The following is a 21,078-nucleotide window of genomic DNA, read 5'->3' on the forward strand; positions in this document are numbered from 1 at the left end:
CAGAGAGGTCAAGGGATTTACCTAAATTGAAACAACTAAGTGGTGAAAAAGCCAGGGATTACAGCCAGGCAGTCTGCTTCAAGGCCCATGTTCCAAGTCCCTCCACTGTATTTCCTGAATAATAGTGACCCAGGAAGAGAACCCAGCTTTCCTGACCTTGTACCAGTAAGCCTCACAATACCATGTAGGCAAACCCCACTATAGCTTTATCAAGAAAAGGCATCTTCCGCTGGGCTCTCCTACTTTGTTTGACCCTCACTCTTATTTCAGAGCTTGCTATACAAGGGTTTTACCAGAGACTAGTCTTTGCATTTATGTCATGTTTATTCTGTTTCCTCTTTCTCTGACTATTGTATTGTCTGTTACCTGAATTCCTGCTGTGTATCACAGATTCTCCTAGCTTATATAGGTGTCTAAACACTGTCATCATTTGCTCTCAGCCAACAAGGCACTGATGTGTCAACTTCACAACAGCATACATGATCAACTGTTTTGAGGCACAGGGAGGAGAGGGTCTCATGTTTCCTGTAGGTGTCATAGTTACCTTGATAAGGTGTTTTAAAGTTTGAGGTAAGGTGATCAGGAGCTGTCAGACTTAAGTCCTGGCCCTCAGTCTCAGCTTCAACATGCACAGTGTCCTCCTAACTCAATTCTAATGATTCTCACAAAGAAATAGTTCATGGTGGATAAGACACTGATATGAAATCACAACTCATAGCACAGTTTACACAGCACATCTTGTTATAGCAACAACTCCTCCATGACCTTGGTTTTAATATGTTACAAGAACCAGTGCTTCTCAGAGGCACTTGGGAATTAAAATAGTCACACACCATCATCTGTGTAACCATTATGTAGTCCTCTTTCTAGGCATATGAAAGTGCTTTGTTTATATGATCAAACTGGAAATCTCCCTTACTATGTGAATTTCACCGCTTGAGCAGCTTAATAAAACTGGAGCTCAATGCCTGCTGAACAACCACTGGGCTCGTGCTATCCCATCAGTATCCTGAGTCTGGATCCACAAGAGTAAGGGCCCCACCCATCCCACAATGGGCCTTGAAGGAGTTCCAGTGAGGACAGAGCTCTGAATATAGATCATTTAAATTCTTTAACATAGCTGGAAAGATTATAGAACTATATGGTAGGAAGGAATGTAGTAGGTTTAATATGCCACTGATAAAAATGATTTAATCCCTGAGGAAAATCAGAAGATGTAAAGAAATACTAAATGAACTTAATTGTCAAGTCTAATACTTATGCAAATTTTATACCAATCCCTTCAGAAATACTAATTTAAAATGTCTCTAAAACACTAAGTTAATTTTTGATGGCTATGTCTCAGAATAAAAACTACCATACATATAGTTTTAGAAAAATGAATAATTGTTCATAACCCCAAAGCTGTAACAACATGCAAAATAATATAAAGTGATGAACTGATGCTTTTGTTCTCATAAAAGTTAATAGAAGACTTGAGGGACTAAAATTATAGTATAATTGAACTATTTGGTTTGACTCAGAAGACAGCAATTGACCAGTCTTTGGCTAGCCTCCAAATTGGGAAATAATCTCCTACCAAGTAAATCATTCCTTCCTTGTTTTGCAGATGAAATTTATAAATTATTCTATACTTCCTGCTCTTAATGTAAGCAGAGCTTCCAAGTTCTACTCAATAGCGATCATATTTAATTTTAGTGGTGGCTATATATCAATGAATTCTATGCTTGTAGTTAGTGAAATCATTTTATGGCATGTTTCAAAAGGAAAGAGTTATGTGAGTACATTTTATACCACCCAGATATACATGTTATAATCTTATTTTAACATTACAGGTGATCAGCCAAGTACATTACAATAATCTATTGTTGGGATCAGTGCCAGCCCCGAAGCTGTTGCCCACGAGGTATGATCTGAGGTGCTGTTAGCATTGAGACTTTCACTGGGAAGGAAGCCAGGGCTGGGAAAGCCAGTGTTAGGCTGGAGGCAGAAGGTGCACAAGCCAGATGGACTGGGCAGAGAGTCTCCCCTGAAGTTGCTGGTCAAGGTTCTGGAGCTGGATGAGCAGACAGGACACACACTGCTCAGAACAAGGCATGGAGATGACCAGGAAAGAAGGCTCATATATTGAAACCAAATCTGGGCTTACAGACAAGATTCACAGGAGACCATAGGCAGAGGGGAGAAGTAGAAAGTACTGGTGGTCAGTAAGGAGCCAACAAAGCCGGCAAGTAGTGCACCAGAAGGGGAGAGGAGCAACAGGAGACTCTCTTTTGCTTCATCCCATAAACTTCTTTTGTATTGTTGCCTGGAGCAGAAGGCAGTCAGGCAGTCAATGAAAGGAGTCGGCCATGCAATGCAGCAGTCCCCCTGTGTGAGGGACAAAGCAAACTCTGACCTCTACACATTTCTCCTTTTCCATCCTCATGCTGAAATTCCTACCATTTGATGCATCCTTTGAGCAAAGGCACTATCTCTTGAAGACCATGTTTAAAAAACCTTATTTAAAGTGAAGGAACATTAATTCAGTTTTATAGGCATATACAATATCCCCTTAAAGAGGGAACAGCAAGGATAAAAAAACTTTGATAGTTGTGGTCAGGGCTATGGAAAAAACCCTGTGATTGTAGTAGTCTGGGGGCATAGGAGAGCCTCCAAAACAGAGATTTAGTTTTTCAATTGTGTTTCATTGAATACACACACGCACACACACACACACACACAGCTGGAAATGGGTCCTTGCATGTTCATAAATAGTAATACAAGTTCTAAGAAATTAGCAGGGTTTTTTGTGGGGGGAGGGGCTAATATGTACTGTGTGACTTTGGTAATTTCCTGAAGTGTTCTGGCATTTATTTTTCTGCCTCTGGAGGTTGGGCAAATGATCTCAAAGATCCAATGTCTCTTTTATCAATTCATCCAATGTAGTGAAGAAGCTACCATCTTGACACCCCAAAGTGACTTTTTAAAAACAAAGTTTATGTATTTATTTTTTAAAGAGAGGGAAAGGGAGGGAGAAGGAGAGGGAGAGAAATATCAATGTGAGAGAGAAACATCAATCGGTTGCCTCTCATTACGCACCCTGAGCTGGAACCCAGGCATGTGCCCTGACCAGGAATGAAACTGATAACCCTTTGCTTTGTGGGATGATGCCCAACCACCTGAGCCACACCAGTCAGGGCCCTAAAGTGACTTTTTTGAATATTACATTGGTATCCCATAAGTAACAGACATCCATTATTAAAGTCAGGAAAAGTGGAACTAGAGGTAAGGAGGAAACACAGCCATCATATCCAGGGAGCTTGATAATTACATTATTTTCCCATCCTGCTTTTGGACTTTTCCATGGTTTCTAGTTTTCAGGAGCCAATCCTGGTAGAGCTTATTCAAGTCTTGCCTCAGAACTGGCCAATAATGGTTTTTGGGCAAGAAATTAGCAGCAGGTTCTGGTGGACCAGTCCTTTTTTTATATATATAGATTTTATTTATTTATTTTTAGACAGAGGGGAAGGAAAGGAGAAAGAGAGGGAGAGAAACAGCAATGTGTGGTTACCTCTAGGATGCCCACTACTGACAACCTGTCCCACAACCCAGGCATGTGCCCTGACTGGGATCAACTGGCGACCCTTTGGTCCCCAGGTCGACACTCAGTCCACTGAGCCACACCAGTCAGGGCTTGGTGAACCAGTCTTGACAAGTTTTTCCTCATGCTCAGCTCTATGTCTGCTTTTTATTGCCTATTAAGTCTGTCTGATAAATAAGAGGCTCACATCTCTGTCCCTTCAATTTTAAAAGTAAGTGCCCAGAATATAAAAAGAACTCGTACAACTCAACAATAAAAGAGAAGTAACCCAGTTTAAAAAATGGGCAAAGGATTTGAACAGATATTTCTCTAAAAAGAATATGAAAATAGCCAACAAGCTCATGAAAAGATACTCAGTATCTCTAGTCATTGCAAACCAAAACCACAATGGGACACCACTTCACATCCACTGGAAAGGCTCTAGTCAGAAAGACAGACAATAACAAGCCTTGGAGAGGATATGAAGAAATTGGAACCCTCCTACATTGTTGGGAGAAATGTAAAATTGTGCAGCCTTTTCAGAAAACAAGAATCAAAGATATCCTCAATGTCAGAAGCATTACAGTTTTAAAAATTCATGTAAAATATTTATGCGCTGATTTGCCAGTTGATACCAATAGTTTTCCTTCTATGTTTTATATTTGCACAGCAGGATGTTACTATCAATTCCAGCTTTGCCACAAAATTTTCATATGCAGTGACCAGAGGAATCAGAAATCCATGTCCTAGTTGTCCAGGTGTAAAGGTGCTGTTTTTGAACTATAAGGAAATGGTAGTTACATTCTGTATCCTTATTGTGCTAACAGAAGCCAGCTTGAAATCAGTGCTTATACTAGTCTCTATATAATCTATTTCTTGATCCTCCAAGTGGAAAGTAGAGAAAAATTTATTTAATACTAAATAATGTTTTAATTCCGCCAGTGTCAGATTTGCCTGCATAATAGTAGAAGATTGCCAGATAACATAAGTTCAATGTAAACATCAAGCTTCCTTATACTATATTGATTGTGTGCTGAAAGGTGTTTATCATATTTCTTTGCTAAGTCTTGGCCAGATGATTGATGGGCAATACAATCAATACACCTGCTTGTTAAAAGCACTGCAGATTTATCTGTGCCATGAAAGATTTATTAGTTTGGATGGAAGACTAATTTTACACTTGATTTTATCTTACTCTCACTCTTGGGATAATATTTCATACATGCAGGGAGGATGGCATAGCATAAATGACACCATTTTATCAATTTCACATATTGGTGTGTCATTTGGGTGATGGTATGAATATCAGGATCACCACTATGTAATGGACTACACACATTTACAGTAAAATCAGCTCCTGATTATTTGCATGGATGAAAAGAAACTAAGGTGCAGACGATCAGAAATGGTAGATTATGTTCTAGAGTTATTTTCCTTTGGCTTTTGGTGAATTGCAATTACAGTTGAACCTGTGTATATTTAACCTTTCAAGCATTTGCTCCATACAAAGTCAAAAAGCCTTATTAGGTAGAAACTGTTTAACCTCTGACTTTCACATTTATTTCTCTTTGCAACCTGCCTTATTCATTGAGTAGGTAATGGTTTAGACTGATGCACACACCACAGGTCAGAGCAGCGTGGCCCTCTCCCAGGCCTGTCCTGGAGCTGGGAGGGAGTGATAAGTATTTGGTGTCAAACGGTTACTTTTAAAAATGCCAGCTGCAAGCAAAGTAAGAGTAAAAATAGGATAAACAAAAATCTCAATAAAGCTGAATTGATTCCGTCTGGCTGGAAAACTGGCTTCACATGAATGAATCAGCAGCAGATGAGAATCAGCCATCTATGCGCACTGGCTAATGACAAAGGTGGCTATTCCCACACCAAGCAACAGTGTTTAGCATTCTACTTCCAATGTTAATTCTTTAAAAGACAGTTTTTTCTTTGACCAGAACTAGTGTTATAAAACACACATGGCTTATAAGAAACAATTTTATTTGGCAGTACTTAAATCCATTCTTAAACAATAGGCTTTGCCAGTTCATAGGTATTCCTTTCTATATTATGGTAAAAGGCAGAGTCAGGTATATATTTTTGAACAGGCATACACATATTTTCTTCAACCACATTGGTAAAGAGTATAAGAAAAAACTGAAAGTAAACATAAAGCAGACGCCTGCTTTACAGGTTTAAACACATTTGTATGTTTTCGAAGATAGACTTATAAATGTTTTAGATCTACAGAGATAAAGATATTTAAAATGCTCCCCCCACCAAAAAAAACAAACCCTCTACTTACTCTCTCATGCCATTTCTGTCTTAAAAAAAAAAGCAAACCTATAAATAGTCTTTGGTGCCCTCTTAAGTCTTGCTCCTGAGGTGAATGCCTCACTTGTCTCTTCCTAGTCTTCTGCACCCATTGAACCAAAGCGGTGTGGCCATGACCCAGGCAGTCATCAGTAAACACCTGACTCAAGTTCAGCCAGTCAGAGTCTATCTCTAAACTTGAAAATGTGAACTCAGAGACACAGAGACATTAGTTAGATGATTGTGAACCCTTGAACTGAAATGTCCTGCTGAGTTGCGGCTGGAGGAGTCATATAAGGCCTTGGGCAGGCCAACAACCCCGTGCCGAGAAAGAGCAGTAGAGATAACAGAGTTAAGCATGTGGCAAATTGCATTATTTGTTCAAAATGTTCTCTGCCCACCTCTACAGGACTCATTTCTGGTGCCTCTCTCTGTTGGAAGACTGTGTTTCCTACAACTTGAACATCAGGCTTGACCACATGACTTGTTTTAGCCAATGGAATGTAAGCAGGAGAGACGATGTTACTTCTGAGTAGGCTCTTTAAGTGCCATGGAGTGGTTCTGCTTTGCTCTCCTTCCTCTGCCGTAAGTTTGGCATACCTCAAATATGTCCTTTCAGCCTAAGTTCAAGAATAATAAGGATGTGGAGGAGGGCCATAGCTGACTCTCAGTGAACATTGACATGAGTAAGAAATCAGATGCTGTGTTGTAATTCATTGAGATTTGGAAATTGTTACTACAACATAACTTAGTCCAAGCTGACGAATACAGAGAGTGAACTTAGTTTCTAGCTTTCCATTTCCATTTTCCTTGGGAGTTGATTTTGTTTCATTTCCCATGAAATTCCTCTGAGATCACCTAAGCAGGCTTACAACCAACAATCCCTGATAAGACTGATAAAAATGACATTATTTAAAACTATTTTGTTCTTAAACATTTATCTTATAAGGAATTCTATCCTCTATACCAAGGTTAAGTTAAGCATACACATAGTTGGCATACACACAGGTTATGCATACACACAGTTTGAAAAGTGTTTAGGTGAGAGAAGTGTAGTTTCTTGTACTGACAGTAAAGGTAATTTTTGTGCATTACCTTATTAATAAGAGATGGATATAATAATTTTCTCTTATGTAAACTGTGATTTGACCCTGAATTCCAATTAATAGCATATTTTTTGGCATATACAGAAATAACAACTTCTAATAGTTCAAAGTAATAATAATGTCTGAAAAAATGTGTCATATCAGTTACCATTTTAGCTCTGTTATGAAAAACAAAATACTTTCATTTATGTAAATAAACCTTTGTATAATGTTCTTATACCCTGAGCTTGATTCAACTGAGTATTCTCCCTGGACCTATCACGATGTGGCTCACTCTTCAGGCCAACGTCCAGAGTGGCCTTTGTGTTGCACTCTGTGCTCTGAAAGAAGCAAGCAAAGCACTCCAAGCTGGGGGGTAAGATTTTTATGTAGTATTTCTTGACTAGTTGAGACAATAACTTCTGCTTTGTGCAAAAATTTTCTCTTGGGTCAAACTGAAATTAGTAAGTTATATACATTTAAATTTTTTTCAAAATGTCTCCAAAATATAATTTTGGCTCCTATACATCCTTGTGGGTAGGAAGCACAGAGGGATAATGAAACTTGTTTAAAGTTACTACCAAGTAAGTGGCAACATCTGGTCTGGAACCCAGATCTCCTCTCATCTAGTTCTTTCTGTTATGTCTCCGCACAAAGAGGAACAACTTATTTCTCTATAATATTCTCCCTAATGCCTCTAAGAAAGTTTACATTGTACACAGAATGTCCTGATTGTATTAGAAGTAAACTTTTTAGAAATAAATCAATCATGAACACATGCTACCCGTTACATTCATCACAGGAACACCTTAGATTATATTGTGTTTACTGCTGATATAGAGTTAACTGAATGTCATTTAGTTACATTAAATAACACATTTTGCTACGTAGATATATGATGAGATGTCACCATAATACAAAGCAGACATTTTTTCCAAAATACTTTGAAAATCAAGGCATAACAGCTGTTTATTTTAAATGTTGCTTAAATTGCAAATCTTCATCAACAAAAAGAAGGTAAGAAATAACATTGAGACAAAATTCAGAATGAATAGTCAGTATTTAAGATACAAAGCAAAAAAAATCCTTGCTTAACAGCACAAACACAAAAGAATCGCCATAAATATATTACTGATTCAATAATCGATAAAACATGTCAGTAATTCAAGAATGTTAGATTTAGCCCTGGCTGGCATAGCTCAGTGGATTGAGTGTGGGCTGTGAACTGAAGTGTTGCAGGTTCGATTCCCAGCCAGGGCACATGCCTGCGTTGCAGGCCACGGCCCCCAGCAACCGCACATTGATGTTTCTCTCTCTTTCTCCCTCCCTTCCCTCTCTAAAAATAAATACATAATAAAATAAAATAAAAAGAATGTTAGATTTAGGAATGTGAATTGCTAAAATTACAAAGTAATAAATAATGATTCCAATTTCTACAAAATCATTTTTTTGTAAAGCAATTCTTTGTATCAACCTAAGATGGCTAAAAAAAAAACAACAACCACAACCATATATAGCAAGTGATGATACTAAATGAAACCTATTACCAGATATTTATCTTGTAAAGCCACTTCATGCATTATTTTTCATGGATTTTGAAGGTCATGTATACTGAAAAGTACTTTAATTTGATCACTTGACAACTAATGAAGTTTAACTACTTGTTTTTAAAACCACTTAAAAAGAACTAGTCATTTTGTCTTGAGCGTGTAAGATAATGACTTAGTGCCCAAGGAAAATATTTATTCACAAGATTTTCTTTATCGCTGGAAATGGCTGGTTAATATGGCAGACTATTAATGAAAACTTTCAGATCCAGTAATTATCTGCGTAGATAACTAACTGTCCAACTTTGAAAGAGTTACTCAGTGTGATTCTTTGCTCTGCTATGTTTTAAAGAGCATAGAAATTCTGGTCCATGAGCTTTTGTGATAATAAATGTATCATTAACTAGAACATAAATAGACTGGATGAGAAAAATAAAGTGTTAACATTTTAACTACCTTATTAAAGAGATAAGGCGGGGGAGTAATGTTTGTTGTTCATCAACAGATGGTAAGTGAAAGTTAAAATCTGTCATCCTTCTGCCTTATTTTTTCTTGGCAGTTTAATAACACTGATATTGACTGAACAAAATTACATTTGCTTACTATTTTGGAAAAAAATCTGTGTAAGATTAGAGAAGAAATTATCTTTTTTTTAAAAGTAACCAACATTCCCTTCCTAGCATACTTATGTCAAATCTCAAGGGCTTTAACATTCTTCTTTTTTTAAAAAATATTTTATTTATTTATTTTTAGAGAGGGAAGGGAGAGAGATAGAGAGAGAGAGAGAGAGAGAGAGAGAGAGAGAGAGAGAGAGAGAGAAATATCAATGTGCGGTTGCTGGGGGCTATGGCCTGCAACCCAGGCATGTACCCTGGCTGGGAATCGAACCTGCAACACTTTGGTTCGCAGCCCGCGCTCAATCCACTGAGCTATGCCAGCCAGGGCTTACATTATTCTTTTTTAGCAGACATCCAAACACCAGCCCGGGCCCCATCACAGTTTCTACTCACAGCTTTCATTACTGATGAAACAGATGGTTTAACATTTGAAATCTACACAGGATAGACATATTTACAGGTTGCTTTTAGTCTTATTGGATGAAGTATAGGCTCTCGTTCATAGAAAAAAATAATGCTATGGTTTGACCATCCCAATTAGTGTATGGCTCTAAGTCCTTTCTTCCAGATGGTGATTACTTTCTTAGTTCCAAGTTTTGTAAGGTAATACAACATAGATGGCAGTTTAAGAAAGAAATCTCAAAAGGAAATAAAAACTCGCTGTGAACTAAATTTTTGAAAACTTTCAAAATTGTCATTTAAAAACATTTAAATCGGCGCACTTTCAAAATAATGGCATGTGCCTTGTGGGTTCAAATTTGTTCTGAATTAGATCTTCATCAGGACTAATATGGTTTAATAGGTTATATGTAAGAACATATATGGAATGTGATCCATATTTACAAATGACTGTAAATATGGATTGCATTAGATTAATATTGAGTTGAGAAACCCTCCGTTGCTGCTGAAAGTGGTGATTTTTTTTTATTCTTTCTGTAAATAAAATATCAATGGCCTTCAAAGGCCAGTCTCCAAGGAATTCTGGGAAATCCTGAATGGAGGCATAGCTGAGGACTAAACACCATCTTTAGGCCCTGCCTTATCTTTGGGCTTGCAGTTAAATGATGTGAAGAAACCTTTCCTGTAATGACCTACCCTGCTCTTCACACTCCCAACTAAGAGGATTACTTAAAAGGTAGAAGTCAAATTTATGTACATCTCAAAAATGTTTCCCTTCCTTCTAAGCCCTGTGGACGGCATTATAATGATCTATTTACTGTTGAAGCTTATTTTCTAGTTTGTGTAGGGGGAGGGAAGCAATAGATATACAAAAGTAACATAATTAAAATACATAGCATGCCAGATAGTGATAACTATTACTGAGAATAATAAAGTAGGGAGGAAAATAAGGGGCATCTGAGATGAGTGGCAGCAAATTGTGGTCAGGAAGATCTCCCTGCAAAGGTGACATCTGAGCAAAGATCTGAAGGAGGCAAGACAGAGAGCCTCTCCACTATGGGTATAGAATTTTTGGGAAGGGCATTCTAGGTTGGGGGATCATCAAATGCAAGGGCACTGAGGCAGAAGGTGCCTGGTGTTGGCTGGGGAACAGCAAGAGGGACATTGTGGCTGGAGCTGAGGGAATGTGTGGCAGGAAATGAAGTCGATGAGGCCAAAGGGGAACAGGTCATGAAGGTCCTGGTGGACCATTCTAAGGACTGTATGAGAAATGTGGGGGACAATTGGAGGATTCTGAGCAGCGAAGTGGCATGACTTAACACCGAAGCTAGCTTTGGTGGAAGCTCCATCAAAAGAGACCAGGAACGTAAATCTGGTAACAGGTGCTTCAAAGTTTGCACCCACAACTACTGAAAAAGGAAAAGGATTGAATCCTGGACAAATGGGTGTGTGGGTGGTTGGGAGGAAGGGGCTACCCTGGGAGACACGCTTGCCTAGCCTTCAGGCCTTGACTGCACTGAAACCTCAGGTCCTGCTCCTCCAGCCACAGGTCCTCTGGCAAGGGTCGGGATCTAAGCCTGCGAGCCAAGTTGCCAAGGCGACCACAGAATTTCCCCACCCCACTCCTCTGTCTCCTGAGTTCAAAGCAGCAGGATCCGCAGCCCCTCCAGAGGGTTCGCGGGGTCTGGGCCAGCGTGGACTCATCAGTATTCCGCCCGCGGCGTTTCTTCCGCCCACACCGTGACTCGCAGCGCCTGCCTATCCAACAGCTCCAGCCCCTGGCGGTCCGCGCAACTCAACAGCCTCCTCCTCCTCCCCAGAGTCCCAGGCCAGAGCCCCAGAGCCGGCGCTGCCCCGGAGGGGCCCTGGCGGTCCTCGGCACTAGTGCTGCTCTGCCCAGTTATGCAGCGCTTTCCTGCATGCTGGCCACATTCGCAAGCTGCACATCCGCAGCGAAGCGGGGGTGCCCTGCTCTCGGCTCACAGCGCGCCCAAGGAGACCCGCTCTAAAGCATCCCCACAACAGCTCTCTGGGGATAGTCAGCTCCCCTGTGCACTGTGTAAGATCTCCCTGCGCTTCCTGCAATGCACCAGACAGGGGAAGCAAATATTTTAGGCACCTGCATTGCGCCCCCGCTGGGATGCACTGTGCGCAAAAGAAGAGGGCTGTCTGCTGCATACCCGGAAGATCGGAGGCGCGGGGAGTCAGGGGCGGGTTTTCTTAGGACTCACCTTGTGTAGTTTCCACATGGCCCCCAGAGCCTTGACTTCATGGCTGGAGTGTTTGCCCTCCTCCAGGCACTGGTAGCACACCGGCATCTTGCACTGCACGCAGTACATGCTGTGGTTCTCCAGCTCGTGATCTGTACAAGTGGAGACCTTGCGCGGGCTCAGCCTCCGGCTCACACGGCCCTGGGCCGGGGGCACCAGGCGGTGCTTGGCTAGGGGACCCCGGGGCGGGTGGCAGCGAAGACGGCACGGATCGCAGTAGAAGACATCGCACTGTTCGCACATAACGGTAGCCTCCTTGGGAGCCTTCTCGCAGAGCTGGCACTTGAGGGCCGCGGCTTTGCTCTGCTGGTAACGGTCAATTACCCCTTCCAGGACGCGGTTCTTGGGGAAGCCGCGGAGACCCCGGTCATCCAGGATGAGGCTGCGGTGGCACTGGGGACAAGTGATACAGGAGTTACGGGGCACCGGGGCCAAGGCCGGTGACAGGTGGGTGGCCGGTGGCGGCATTGCTGGGGGAAACACTCGGACGCCGTTGGGGGACTTCTGGCACGGGGTAGTGGGGGCGCTTGCAAAACCTCCGTAGGAGCCGTATCCACTGTCCGCTTCGCTGTACAGGCTCATCTTGTCCAGGTCCAGGTAGTCATAGTCAGAGACCCCGGAGCCCGAGGCCCGACGGCTCTGGGGGGACTCAGACTCCGGGGTTTGCACCAGGATGTTGCGGGCGCACGCCTGACATAAATTGTGGGAGCAGGGCAGGATGATGGGCTCCCGATAGAAGGACCCGCACACGGGGCATTTTAGCTCTTCTTCCATCTCTTCCATGGAGACCCGGATGGAAGCGAGACGGCTGCTGCTGCAACGGGTGGCTGAACTGGCGAAGTGGCCGACCGGTCTGTCTTGTCCAGCACCTTGGCCAGCGTCGGCGGCTGCTGTCGCGGCAGTGCCTTCCCGCGTCGCCCAGAACCACACTCCCCGTGAGTGAGGCGCTCTTTCTGCGAGCTTGGCGTCGCGGCCGCAGCCAGTCCGGGACCGCCCCTTTCTGCCCTCCTAGTCCCGCCTCTGCCTGTAAACAGTGGCCTATTGGGCAGCAGCCGAGAAAGCGAATCTCTTATTGGCAAAACGCCCTGTCCTTCTCCTCTCACCGCAGGCGACTGGGGGTTTGGTGGAGGACTCTGAGGACGAGGGAAGTCTTAGCTCCCGGCTGCTTGAAGTCGGGAGGGGGCTGGCGTGCGCGTTGGCGAGGGGACTCGGAAGGAGGAATTAGGCGATATGACTCATCCTCGCCCCGCTTTCTTCCGACCAGGATCCGGTGCAGTCATCCAGGAGTAGGGGGCGTGAGAAACCCTTCCACGCAGCGAGTGGGCTGGCGGAGGAGGCTGGTCCTTCTCGCTAACAATCTGCGTTTGCCTTCCATCTACAATCTTCCCGCCGACCACAACAGATACCCCCCTTCGCCTCCTCCCCCCTCCACCACCACCCTCTTCCGCTGCTGGCAGCCTTGGCAGGCCCTCACTCAGGCCTAGGTTTCTGTATGGCAGCCAGGCTTTTGTCCCCATCATGAACCCGCTGAAGCCTGCCCTAGGCGCTTCCCCATCCCAGGAGTCTGACCGCGCTGGGAGGGAACCCGGGGAAGAGCCTCTTCCAGTCTTTCACCCTCAGTCCCTGGTAGTCTAATAATATCGACTTCCTAGAGATTTAAACTAGGTGACCGATGTAAATATTCATGATATTAGTTTAAATCTATGCCCCTTCATTTCCCGCTTTAAATTCAGGCTGAGCACAGAGGCTTCTTAAGGTTTGGGTTGAACGTGCCTCTGTACCCTTTTCACTGTCCCTGCCTCCCAAAGCCCAGTTCTCACGCCGCTCTCAGCACCTGGTCAAGCTTTCACAAGGCCAGCAGGACCTTTGGTTCAGTCGAGATAGGAATGGGTTGCCCATTTCTGAGCGCCCATACTTCGGTAACGAGCTCCAGATAAATCACTGTGTCGCTGTGGAGTCTCAGTATTTGACGCCAATCGGCGTTATTCAGTGTCACGTGGCCTGAGCATTTACCCCAGTTTCCAGGTTCAGAATGGTGGGTGGGTTCTTTCTGTTTCCTTAAGTGATGGTGATGGGAAGGGGGTGAAGGGGGTTCTAGTGTTGGTCCTCACATATTAGGCACCCACCCTTCTTCCTCTCCCCAAACATTTCTGGAGATAGCTGGTCCTGCCTCTTGCCTGCAGAACTGTTGAGTTGATAATAAAGGGGGAAAAAAACCACAAAAAAACAAAAAACTTTGAGTCAAGTGACATTTTGAATTGCTAGTAATTTATTTGAAATAGTACATGGCTGTCTTTTGCTGAATGATTTATGAAATAAATGACAAAAACTTTTTCTAAATTCTAAGAAATACTCCCATTTTCCATCTTCCAAAAAAGAGATTATTTGATTATATGCAGCTACATTTATAATTTAAAACCACTTCACTTCCCAGAAAAAAAATAGACTTTTTATAACCCTGCTCTAGGAGAAATAGTCCAATAAACTAAGTTATTTTTCCAACACTTTCTTCAATGAAAACAGCATTTGATCACTGTTTGGGGGAAAATAGTCTCATTGTTATTTAAAGTTACACTAATAACAAGTGCTATACAATTTATTTTTAACTTGGCTTTTAAATAGTCAGGTCCAGAGAGTTCAAAGGCATATGTACTCTGTTTACATAGAATTTCTTCATGTGGGTTTGGAACATCTGTATCTGCAGGATACATCTAATTCAGGGGTCCCAAGAGAATTGCTAACAACAAGTAGGTAATTGTTAAGAAATTGTTAGAAATATTAGTACCATTCATAATTTACAATCCTTTCCATGATGATTGTATGCATTTGGTCAAAAGTCACATAGCCTTGGGCCAGGGCTTTGGACATTTCAACGTGAGCAGCTGTTATTCTTTTTATGAGTTTGAACTTTGCTTATCACAGTAAAATATCTGCTATAGGTTGAGTATTTATGTCTCTCCAAAATTTATTACTCGAAGTCCTAACCCCCAAGATGATGGTATCAGGAGGTGGGTGGGGCCTTTGGGAGGTGATTAGGTCTCAAGGACTGAGCTTTCATGAATGGGATTAGTGGTCTCATAAGAGTGGTACAGAAAGCTTCCTTGCTCCCTTCTACCATACGAGGAAGCAGTCCCTCACCAGATACCAAATCTGCTGGCACCTTGATCTTGTATTTCCCAGCTTCCAGAACTGTTAGAAATAAACTTCTGTTGTTTATGAGCTACTAAATCTATGGTATTTTGTTATTGCAGCCCAAACAAATTGTCTGAGAGGTCTATCTAAGACACCATCTAAGAGGTCTGCTTATCAGCAGAAAAGGTATGCTTAGTTCAAAATAAAGAATAGCCTTAAGGAATGTCTGTAGTGTAATATACTATTGGTTTCACAGAGATTCAGTAGAATACAGATTTATAATATAGGCAACATACAAATATTTGCTCTATTATGAAATATATTGAGATGATTTAGTTGTTAGATCCATTTGATCAAAAATTAGCTAAATCAATTCCAAGAAAGCTCTTAAAATGACTGTTATTTGTTGAGTGTTCACTCTGTTCCGGGCACTGAATTTATTCATTTACACACATTACTTAGTTCAATCCTGTAATAACAAGAAATGGGTACACTTACCTCATTTTAAAGATGAGTAAACTGAGGATAAGCAAAGTACTCAAGGTCAATATTGGTGAGGCTGGGATTTGAACCCAAGTACATGTAAGTTTGTTTCTTTGTTCATTCATTATTTGTTCATTCATTCTTTAAAAAAATTCTGAGTTCTACTCTGTCAGGCTCTGTGTGTGAAAAAAATACAGCCAAGTGAAGGAATGCTATTCTTACCTTCCCTGAAAGTTTATTGCTTTTCTTGAATTAATTCCTCTAAAATATTTTTGTAAACGTTTGAAGATTTTACCTTCCTATTGCACTATTTGGCCATATGTACTTTAAAGCCCCCCAGTGAGTTGTATTTAAAGGGAAATAAACATCTGAGCGTAGCCGGTGATATTATAGAAATACTATAGGAAATATGCCCTGAAGCACAAGGGTTGACAGCCCTGTAATTTCATCACTCCTGGGGTGACTGCAGATGTTCTCATTGTGTAAAGTGCCTGATTATTTTCTGAAATTTACTATTCACTTAAATGATGTTGTTTAGCAATGAAATGAACAAATTAAAAATGTTCTAGCAGCTTTCCTAATAAAAAAAGGTTTACTAATGAAAAATTTAGGTGTTTTCCTACTTGCTTTTGATTACTATGCTTAACTATTAACACGAGCTTCTTTTATTCTAAAGAATGAACACTCAGAGGAGAAAGTATTCTTTCTCATTTCCCCTCATTCTCTCCTAGAACCACCAATCTGTAGTTGCAGGGGAAAATCAATGAAAGGAGCTGATTTTAGGCTCTGGCACTTAAAGATTTTCTGACACATAGCTAAAAATATTTTGCATGTACTTTGTGATTAATGATATTGATTAATGTGTTTTGTACAACTTGCATTATTTGAAAAGTGATGGGGGTGATGCTCTGTTCCAAAAGAAATTCAGAGGAAACTTCTTTTTTATGGGTAATTTAGCACATTAATATTTAATTTTATACTTGCTATATTTGTTCCATCCTTTACTAATTTCCATATATACTTATTGTTGGTATTCCTTTATCTTTTTATTATGCAATTATCATAGTAAATTAAGAGTGTTTTGCTATTAAGTACTACTGGAAGATGACTTTATTCAAGTTCTGTAGTATTTCCGGCTATAAGTAACATATTACTAATAGTTTGGAAAGGGTAGATGGGAGAACCTGGGAAGATGGAGGTTTAATGAATCTTGTATTAGAGTAAGAGAGTTGGAGGACAAATCCAGAAGGCCCAACTTGTGAATAACAGGAATCCCAGAAGGAGGAAAAGGAACAAATGGAAGAAAAAAATCACAATTGAAAAAATAATTTTCCTGAACCAAAGAAAGATATGAAATTACAGATGGAAAGGATTTTAGAATTACAGATGACCATGATGAAAAAATACCCAGACATCTACAGATACAATTCTTGGCCCATGAAAGGGACCAAGTAGTTGCGTTACTTCTTAAGGGCTTGTTACAGTTTCTTTTAGACCTGACATTACTTTGGTTTCTCTACTTGTAAACCCAAAAACCTATTGGTATCTTTACAATAAATTTAACTTTTCTTGGCTAGCTCAAGTGTGCCTTCTTTCCTTGAAATCAAAAGACCAAAATCAAATTATTCAGTCACATTTTAGTCACATATTCAAATCTCCATTGTGGCAGATGCTGTTGGTGCTCTGTCCATTTTTCCTCTGCATGAACCTCTTCATGCTGAAGGCCACCTTGTGCAAAAAGCTGTGAGTTTTTTAGGGATTTTTCCAATTTAGGGACCATAATCAGCCAAGACATGGGGCAAACTGGAAATTTATACCATTTATGCCATTTATAATCACCACAAATCAGTCTTTTCTGCCGGAAGAGGTGTCAGGCTAAGGAGCTAAGTGAGGATATTGTGGTAATTTGTGTCCTAATGAGATTTTTGGGAAGCAAGGCTTGTGTACATAACCATTCACAATGAAGAATCTTATTTCAATTCAAAGCAAGTTATCTTACTTACATTCTTCTTAAAGAAAAGCCAACTATAAAAGAAGCCTAGAAAATCAAACTTTTTCCTATTTTTGGTTAGGGTCATTCTCCAAAGACTTTAATATTTATTGATTGTGGGTCAATTCTGGATTTGGGGAGGCATTGAATTATCAGGCTAATGATACATTTTTAACAGCATGCTCCAGAAACTCTCAGAGGCCTGATATGAGAATAGGTCTTGATTCTCTCCTCCTCTCCTCCTCTGCTCAGGATTTCTTGAGTCTGTTGCATAATGAGATCAGCTGTGTTGCATAGGGAGTTAGATAAGAGATAAATAATTGAGAAGGGGAGGTGTAGTGGGCTTTGGAAGAGAAGGCCTGGCAAGGGGAACATTGGGGAAAGACTCGAAGATACAGCTGCAGGATGGGTAACATTACAGACACAAGATTAATGAATGGAGACATCTTGTGCCAGATTGTGATGGAGAGACAAAGAGGGAACAGCTCTCTGCTGCTGGGAAGGAATGCATGGGGGTTGACTGTGCACATTGAGGACAAGACTCAGAAGGAAGGCTACATCTGGTTTTGTATTTTGGTGCTATGTGCTTGGCTTGTTCAACCTCAGCTTTACTTCCATTTATTGATAAACACATGGAAAAATCCTTAAAGTATGCATTGAATGCTAATGTACTCACTTCTAAAATCCCAGAACCCAGAGGTTCAAAGTAACTCTGTTCCTGCTTCCTATTATGATGCAAAGCAACATAGTGTGTTTATGTTGACTGTAGAATGCTTGTAGGTAAACAGATTTGTTACCTGTTTCATACCCTTTGTGTAAAACTGGAGATAGAAGAAGTAGTTAAGTTTTAGTGATGTTTTCCCTCTCCATGTTGGAAGTTTTGATTGCTAGAGAAACCAGTTATTCTAAAAATAATTTAAATGTCAAAATTCAGAATGTCAACTTAAATTTTAATGTGCCTGACCAAAAACTATAATTATTAGATAGCTGTTCTCCAAGTGAAGACATTTACTGGAGAACATACATTTAAGAGGCTAAGAAACTTAACTAGAAACAAGCTTCTTCCTTCTTAGTATAAATGGATTAATAAACTAACATAATCACTCCTAGTTCTATAAGTCTAAAATTTATTTTATTTATTGGTGCAGACTCTTCTCTGCCTATTTTATTGCAGGATGGACTTTGCTTATATTTTTCTACAATTCCTGTCTACATTTTGGAGGCTAAGATCACACCTGTAGCTTCTGATGAAAAATGTATGAAAGGTGAGGGCTTTATATCATTTCTATTTACTGTTAAGAAAAAACTGATGTTCAGATGGTAAACTGCCTGAGATTTCACAGTTACTGCATGGAAGAGTCGAGATTCCAACACACATTTGAATGATTCCAACGCTACTTGTATTAGTCTGCTCGTGCTGCCATAACAAAATACTACAGACTTGGTGGCTTAAGAGAAATTTATTTTCTCATAGTTCTGGAGGCAAGAAGTCCAAGATCAGTGTCAGTAAGGTTGGTTCCTTCTGAGGCCCCTCTGTCACAGGTGTGCACAGGTGTGCACAGGTAACCAGGTTCTTAGTGATCGAGAACAAAGAATTGAACCGAACACACAAAGTTTATAGCATAAAGAAAGAGGGGAGGTTTATTAAGTGATAGTACATACCACAGGACACGGGAGTGAGCCAGCTCTGAGCAGAGGGAAAAAAAAGGGGCACATGGGCTGGGGGGATTCTATTCTTATAGGGGCAGAAGCCCCCCTGCTAGTCTTTGGCGGGCTTTTCCTGCACAGGTACAAGGAGTTGGATTTCAAAGCTACTGCGCATGTGTGGTTTCCCATGACTTTCTTGATTGGCTACTGGAGAAGGGAGTCCCACAATGTTATTTCATTATAATGATATTATAATGAATCAGGGGTAGTGTGCAGGCACATTCTATGATTCAGAGTTATCCCAGAAAACAGGAACAACCCGTCTTAGGGGGTCTTTGTCATATATAGGTGTTTTCTACCTCAGCCCTGCGGGGCCTCTGGAGCTTCCTTCCTGACTACCTCCTGCCTCACCTCTGCTTGGTTTGGAGATGACCATCTTCTCCCTTTACCTTTACAAGGTCTTCCCTCTGTGCCTCTCTGTCCCAGTCTCCTCTTCTTACAAGGACATTGGTTAAGGCCCACCTCAATGACTTCATTTAACTTTCTTTACATTTTTATTCTGGAAGAATCATTGTTATCTCTCCAATCCGGCAGGCTCCTGAGTGCTGGGAAAAGCTCCTTAACTAATTCCATGCTCCCTTCTAAAACAGCTCCCCACCCCACACAAATAGTAATGACCTGCTTGATTCTCTATCAATTAAAAATAAGTTATTGAAAATTATAGACCTCTGGTGATATTGATTGGAATCCAGAAATTGTTCACAGGAGTTTGGAATGTTTAATAAGAATTCAAAGGAGTCGTGAAGGATGATTTTGCCTGGTGAACTCCCAGTTTTCATCAGAGCCATTCCATCTAAAGGAATACATCAGAGAGTAAATCAGCACATTGCTCACAACATGCCTTCCAATAGTCCTGATTTTTAAAACCGCTTGGGAGCCAAATATAATGGGAAGAAGCAGAGCCTTCCTCTCTATTCTCATTTATCAAGAGCAGGCACTCCCATTGCTTTCTCTTCTCTCCTGCTAGTGAGTTTGTCCATGGATATCTACTGCCGAATTCACCACTTGTCCAGAGGCAAAATTAACTACCAATTTACTCTTGGACACTAAACCCAATGTTAATAATCCTGCTTGACAGTCTGTTGAGAGCTTCCAGAATTAAGAAGAACTAATAGATTTCAGTTTGCAGAACAGTTCCAAATGATTTATTGGTAGTAACTGTCTAAGCAAGGGTGGTATTACAAAGGTTGTAAGGCCATTTTATAGAGAGAAAGAATAATAAAATCAACTAGTGAGGTATACCACGAAGAAGGAATAGTGACACATATGTATGTAAATTTTCTTGCATCATTAATAAATTCAGAATTACAAATTATTGACATTTTACTTTGTGCCAGGCATTGGGCTCAATCCAGTACATTCATTGTGTCATTGAATTTTCACAACTCTGCAGGACAGGTGCTGTATGTCCCCATTTTAAGACTAAAGAAACAGGAATAGTGGAATTATGTAACTAGCCAAGATCACCCAGCTAGTAAGAGCCAGAGCAGGACTTTGAACCCTGGCAATCATGATATAGTCTCCTTGCAACAATATGCCAAGTGTGCAGGTTAGGATTTGAGCTGAGACTGTCACAGACAGAGCTGAGATGTTCCACTCACCATGGGACTGCAGGGTACCACCAAGCACCAGGGGCACCGCCTCCTTACATGTGCCCTTAATACAGTCTTTCTGGCTTGGAGATGGGGGGGAGTTGGAGGTAGTGCAATTTGGGAGGGGAGGACTTGTTTTCCCAAGGTTAAGTCTACACATATTTATTGAGCACCTGCTCTGTGCCAAGCATTTGAGGATGTAGCAGAGTGCCCAGCCCTTGTGGAGCTCAAATGAGGGGAGATAGGCAATAAACACATAAATTCAGGCCCAGATAAATGTTGTGGAGATGCTTAAAGAGGGTTACTGGAGGGAACTGAGTTGGGTGGGGGGCTAATAGCCAGGGATGAAGGCCTCTTGAAAAAGAATCTGAAAGATGAAAAGGAAGCATC

At 41.2% G+C, this 21,078-nt stretch overlaps 1 protein-coding gene across 8 annotated transcripts in view; it reads right to left on the reverse strand.

Moving 5' to 3' along the window:
• TRIM9 (tripartite motif containing 9) overlaps positions 1-12,739 on the reverse strand; it is a 96,795-nt gene extending 84,056 nt beyond the window's left edge. For all 8 annotated transcript variants that reach the window (XM_045823582.1, XM_045823585.1, XM_045823583.1 and 5 more), the window contains exon 1: positions 11,746-12,739. In XM_045823582.1, the coding sequence (XP_045679538.1) occupies positions 11,746-12,567 (822 nt within the window). In that variant the 5' untranslated portion in view covers positions 12,568-12,739. The remainder of the gene's footprint in view (positions 1-11,745) is intronic.
• Between the last annotated feature and the right edge of the window lie 8,339 nt (positions 12,740-21,078).

The sequence above is a fragment of the Phyllostomus hastatus genome, unplaced genomic scaffold, assembly GCF_019186645.2.
Source record: "Phyllostomus hastatus isolate PE091 unplaced genomic scaffold, TTU_PhHast_1.1 phas_scaffold_501, whole genome shotgun sequence".
NCBI lineage: Eukaryota > Metazoa > Chordata > Mammalia > Chiroptera > Phyllostomidae > Phyllostomus > Phyllostomus hastatus.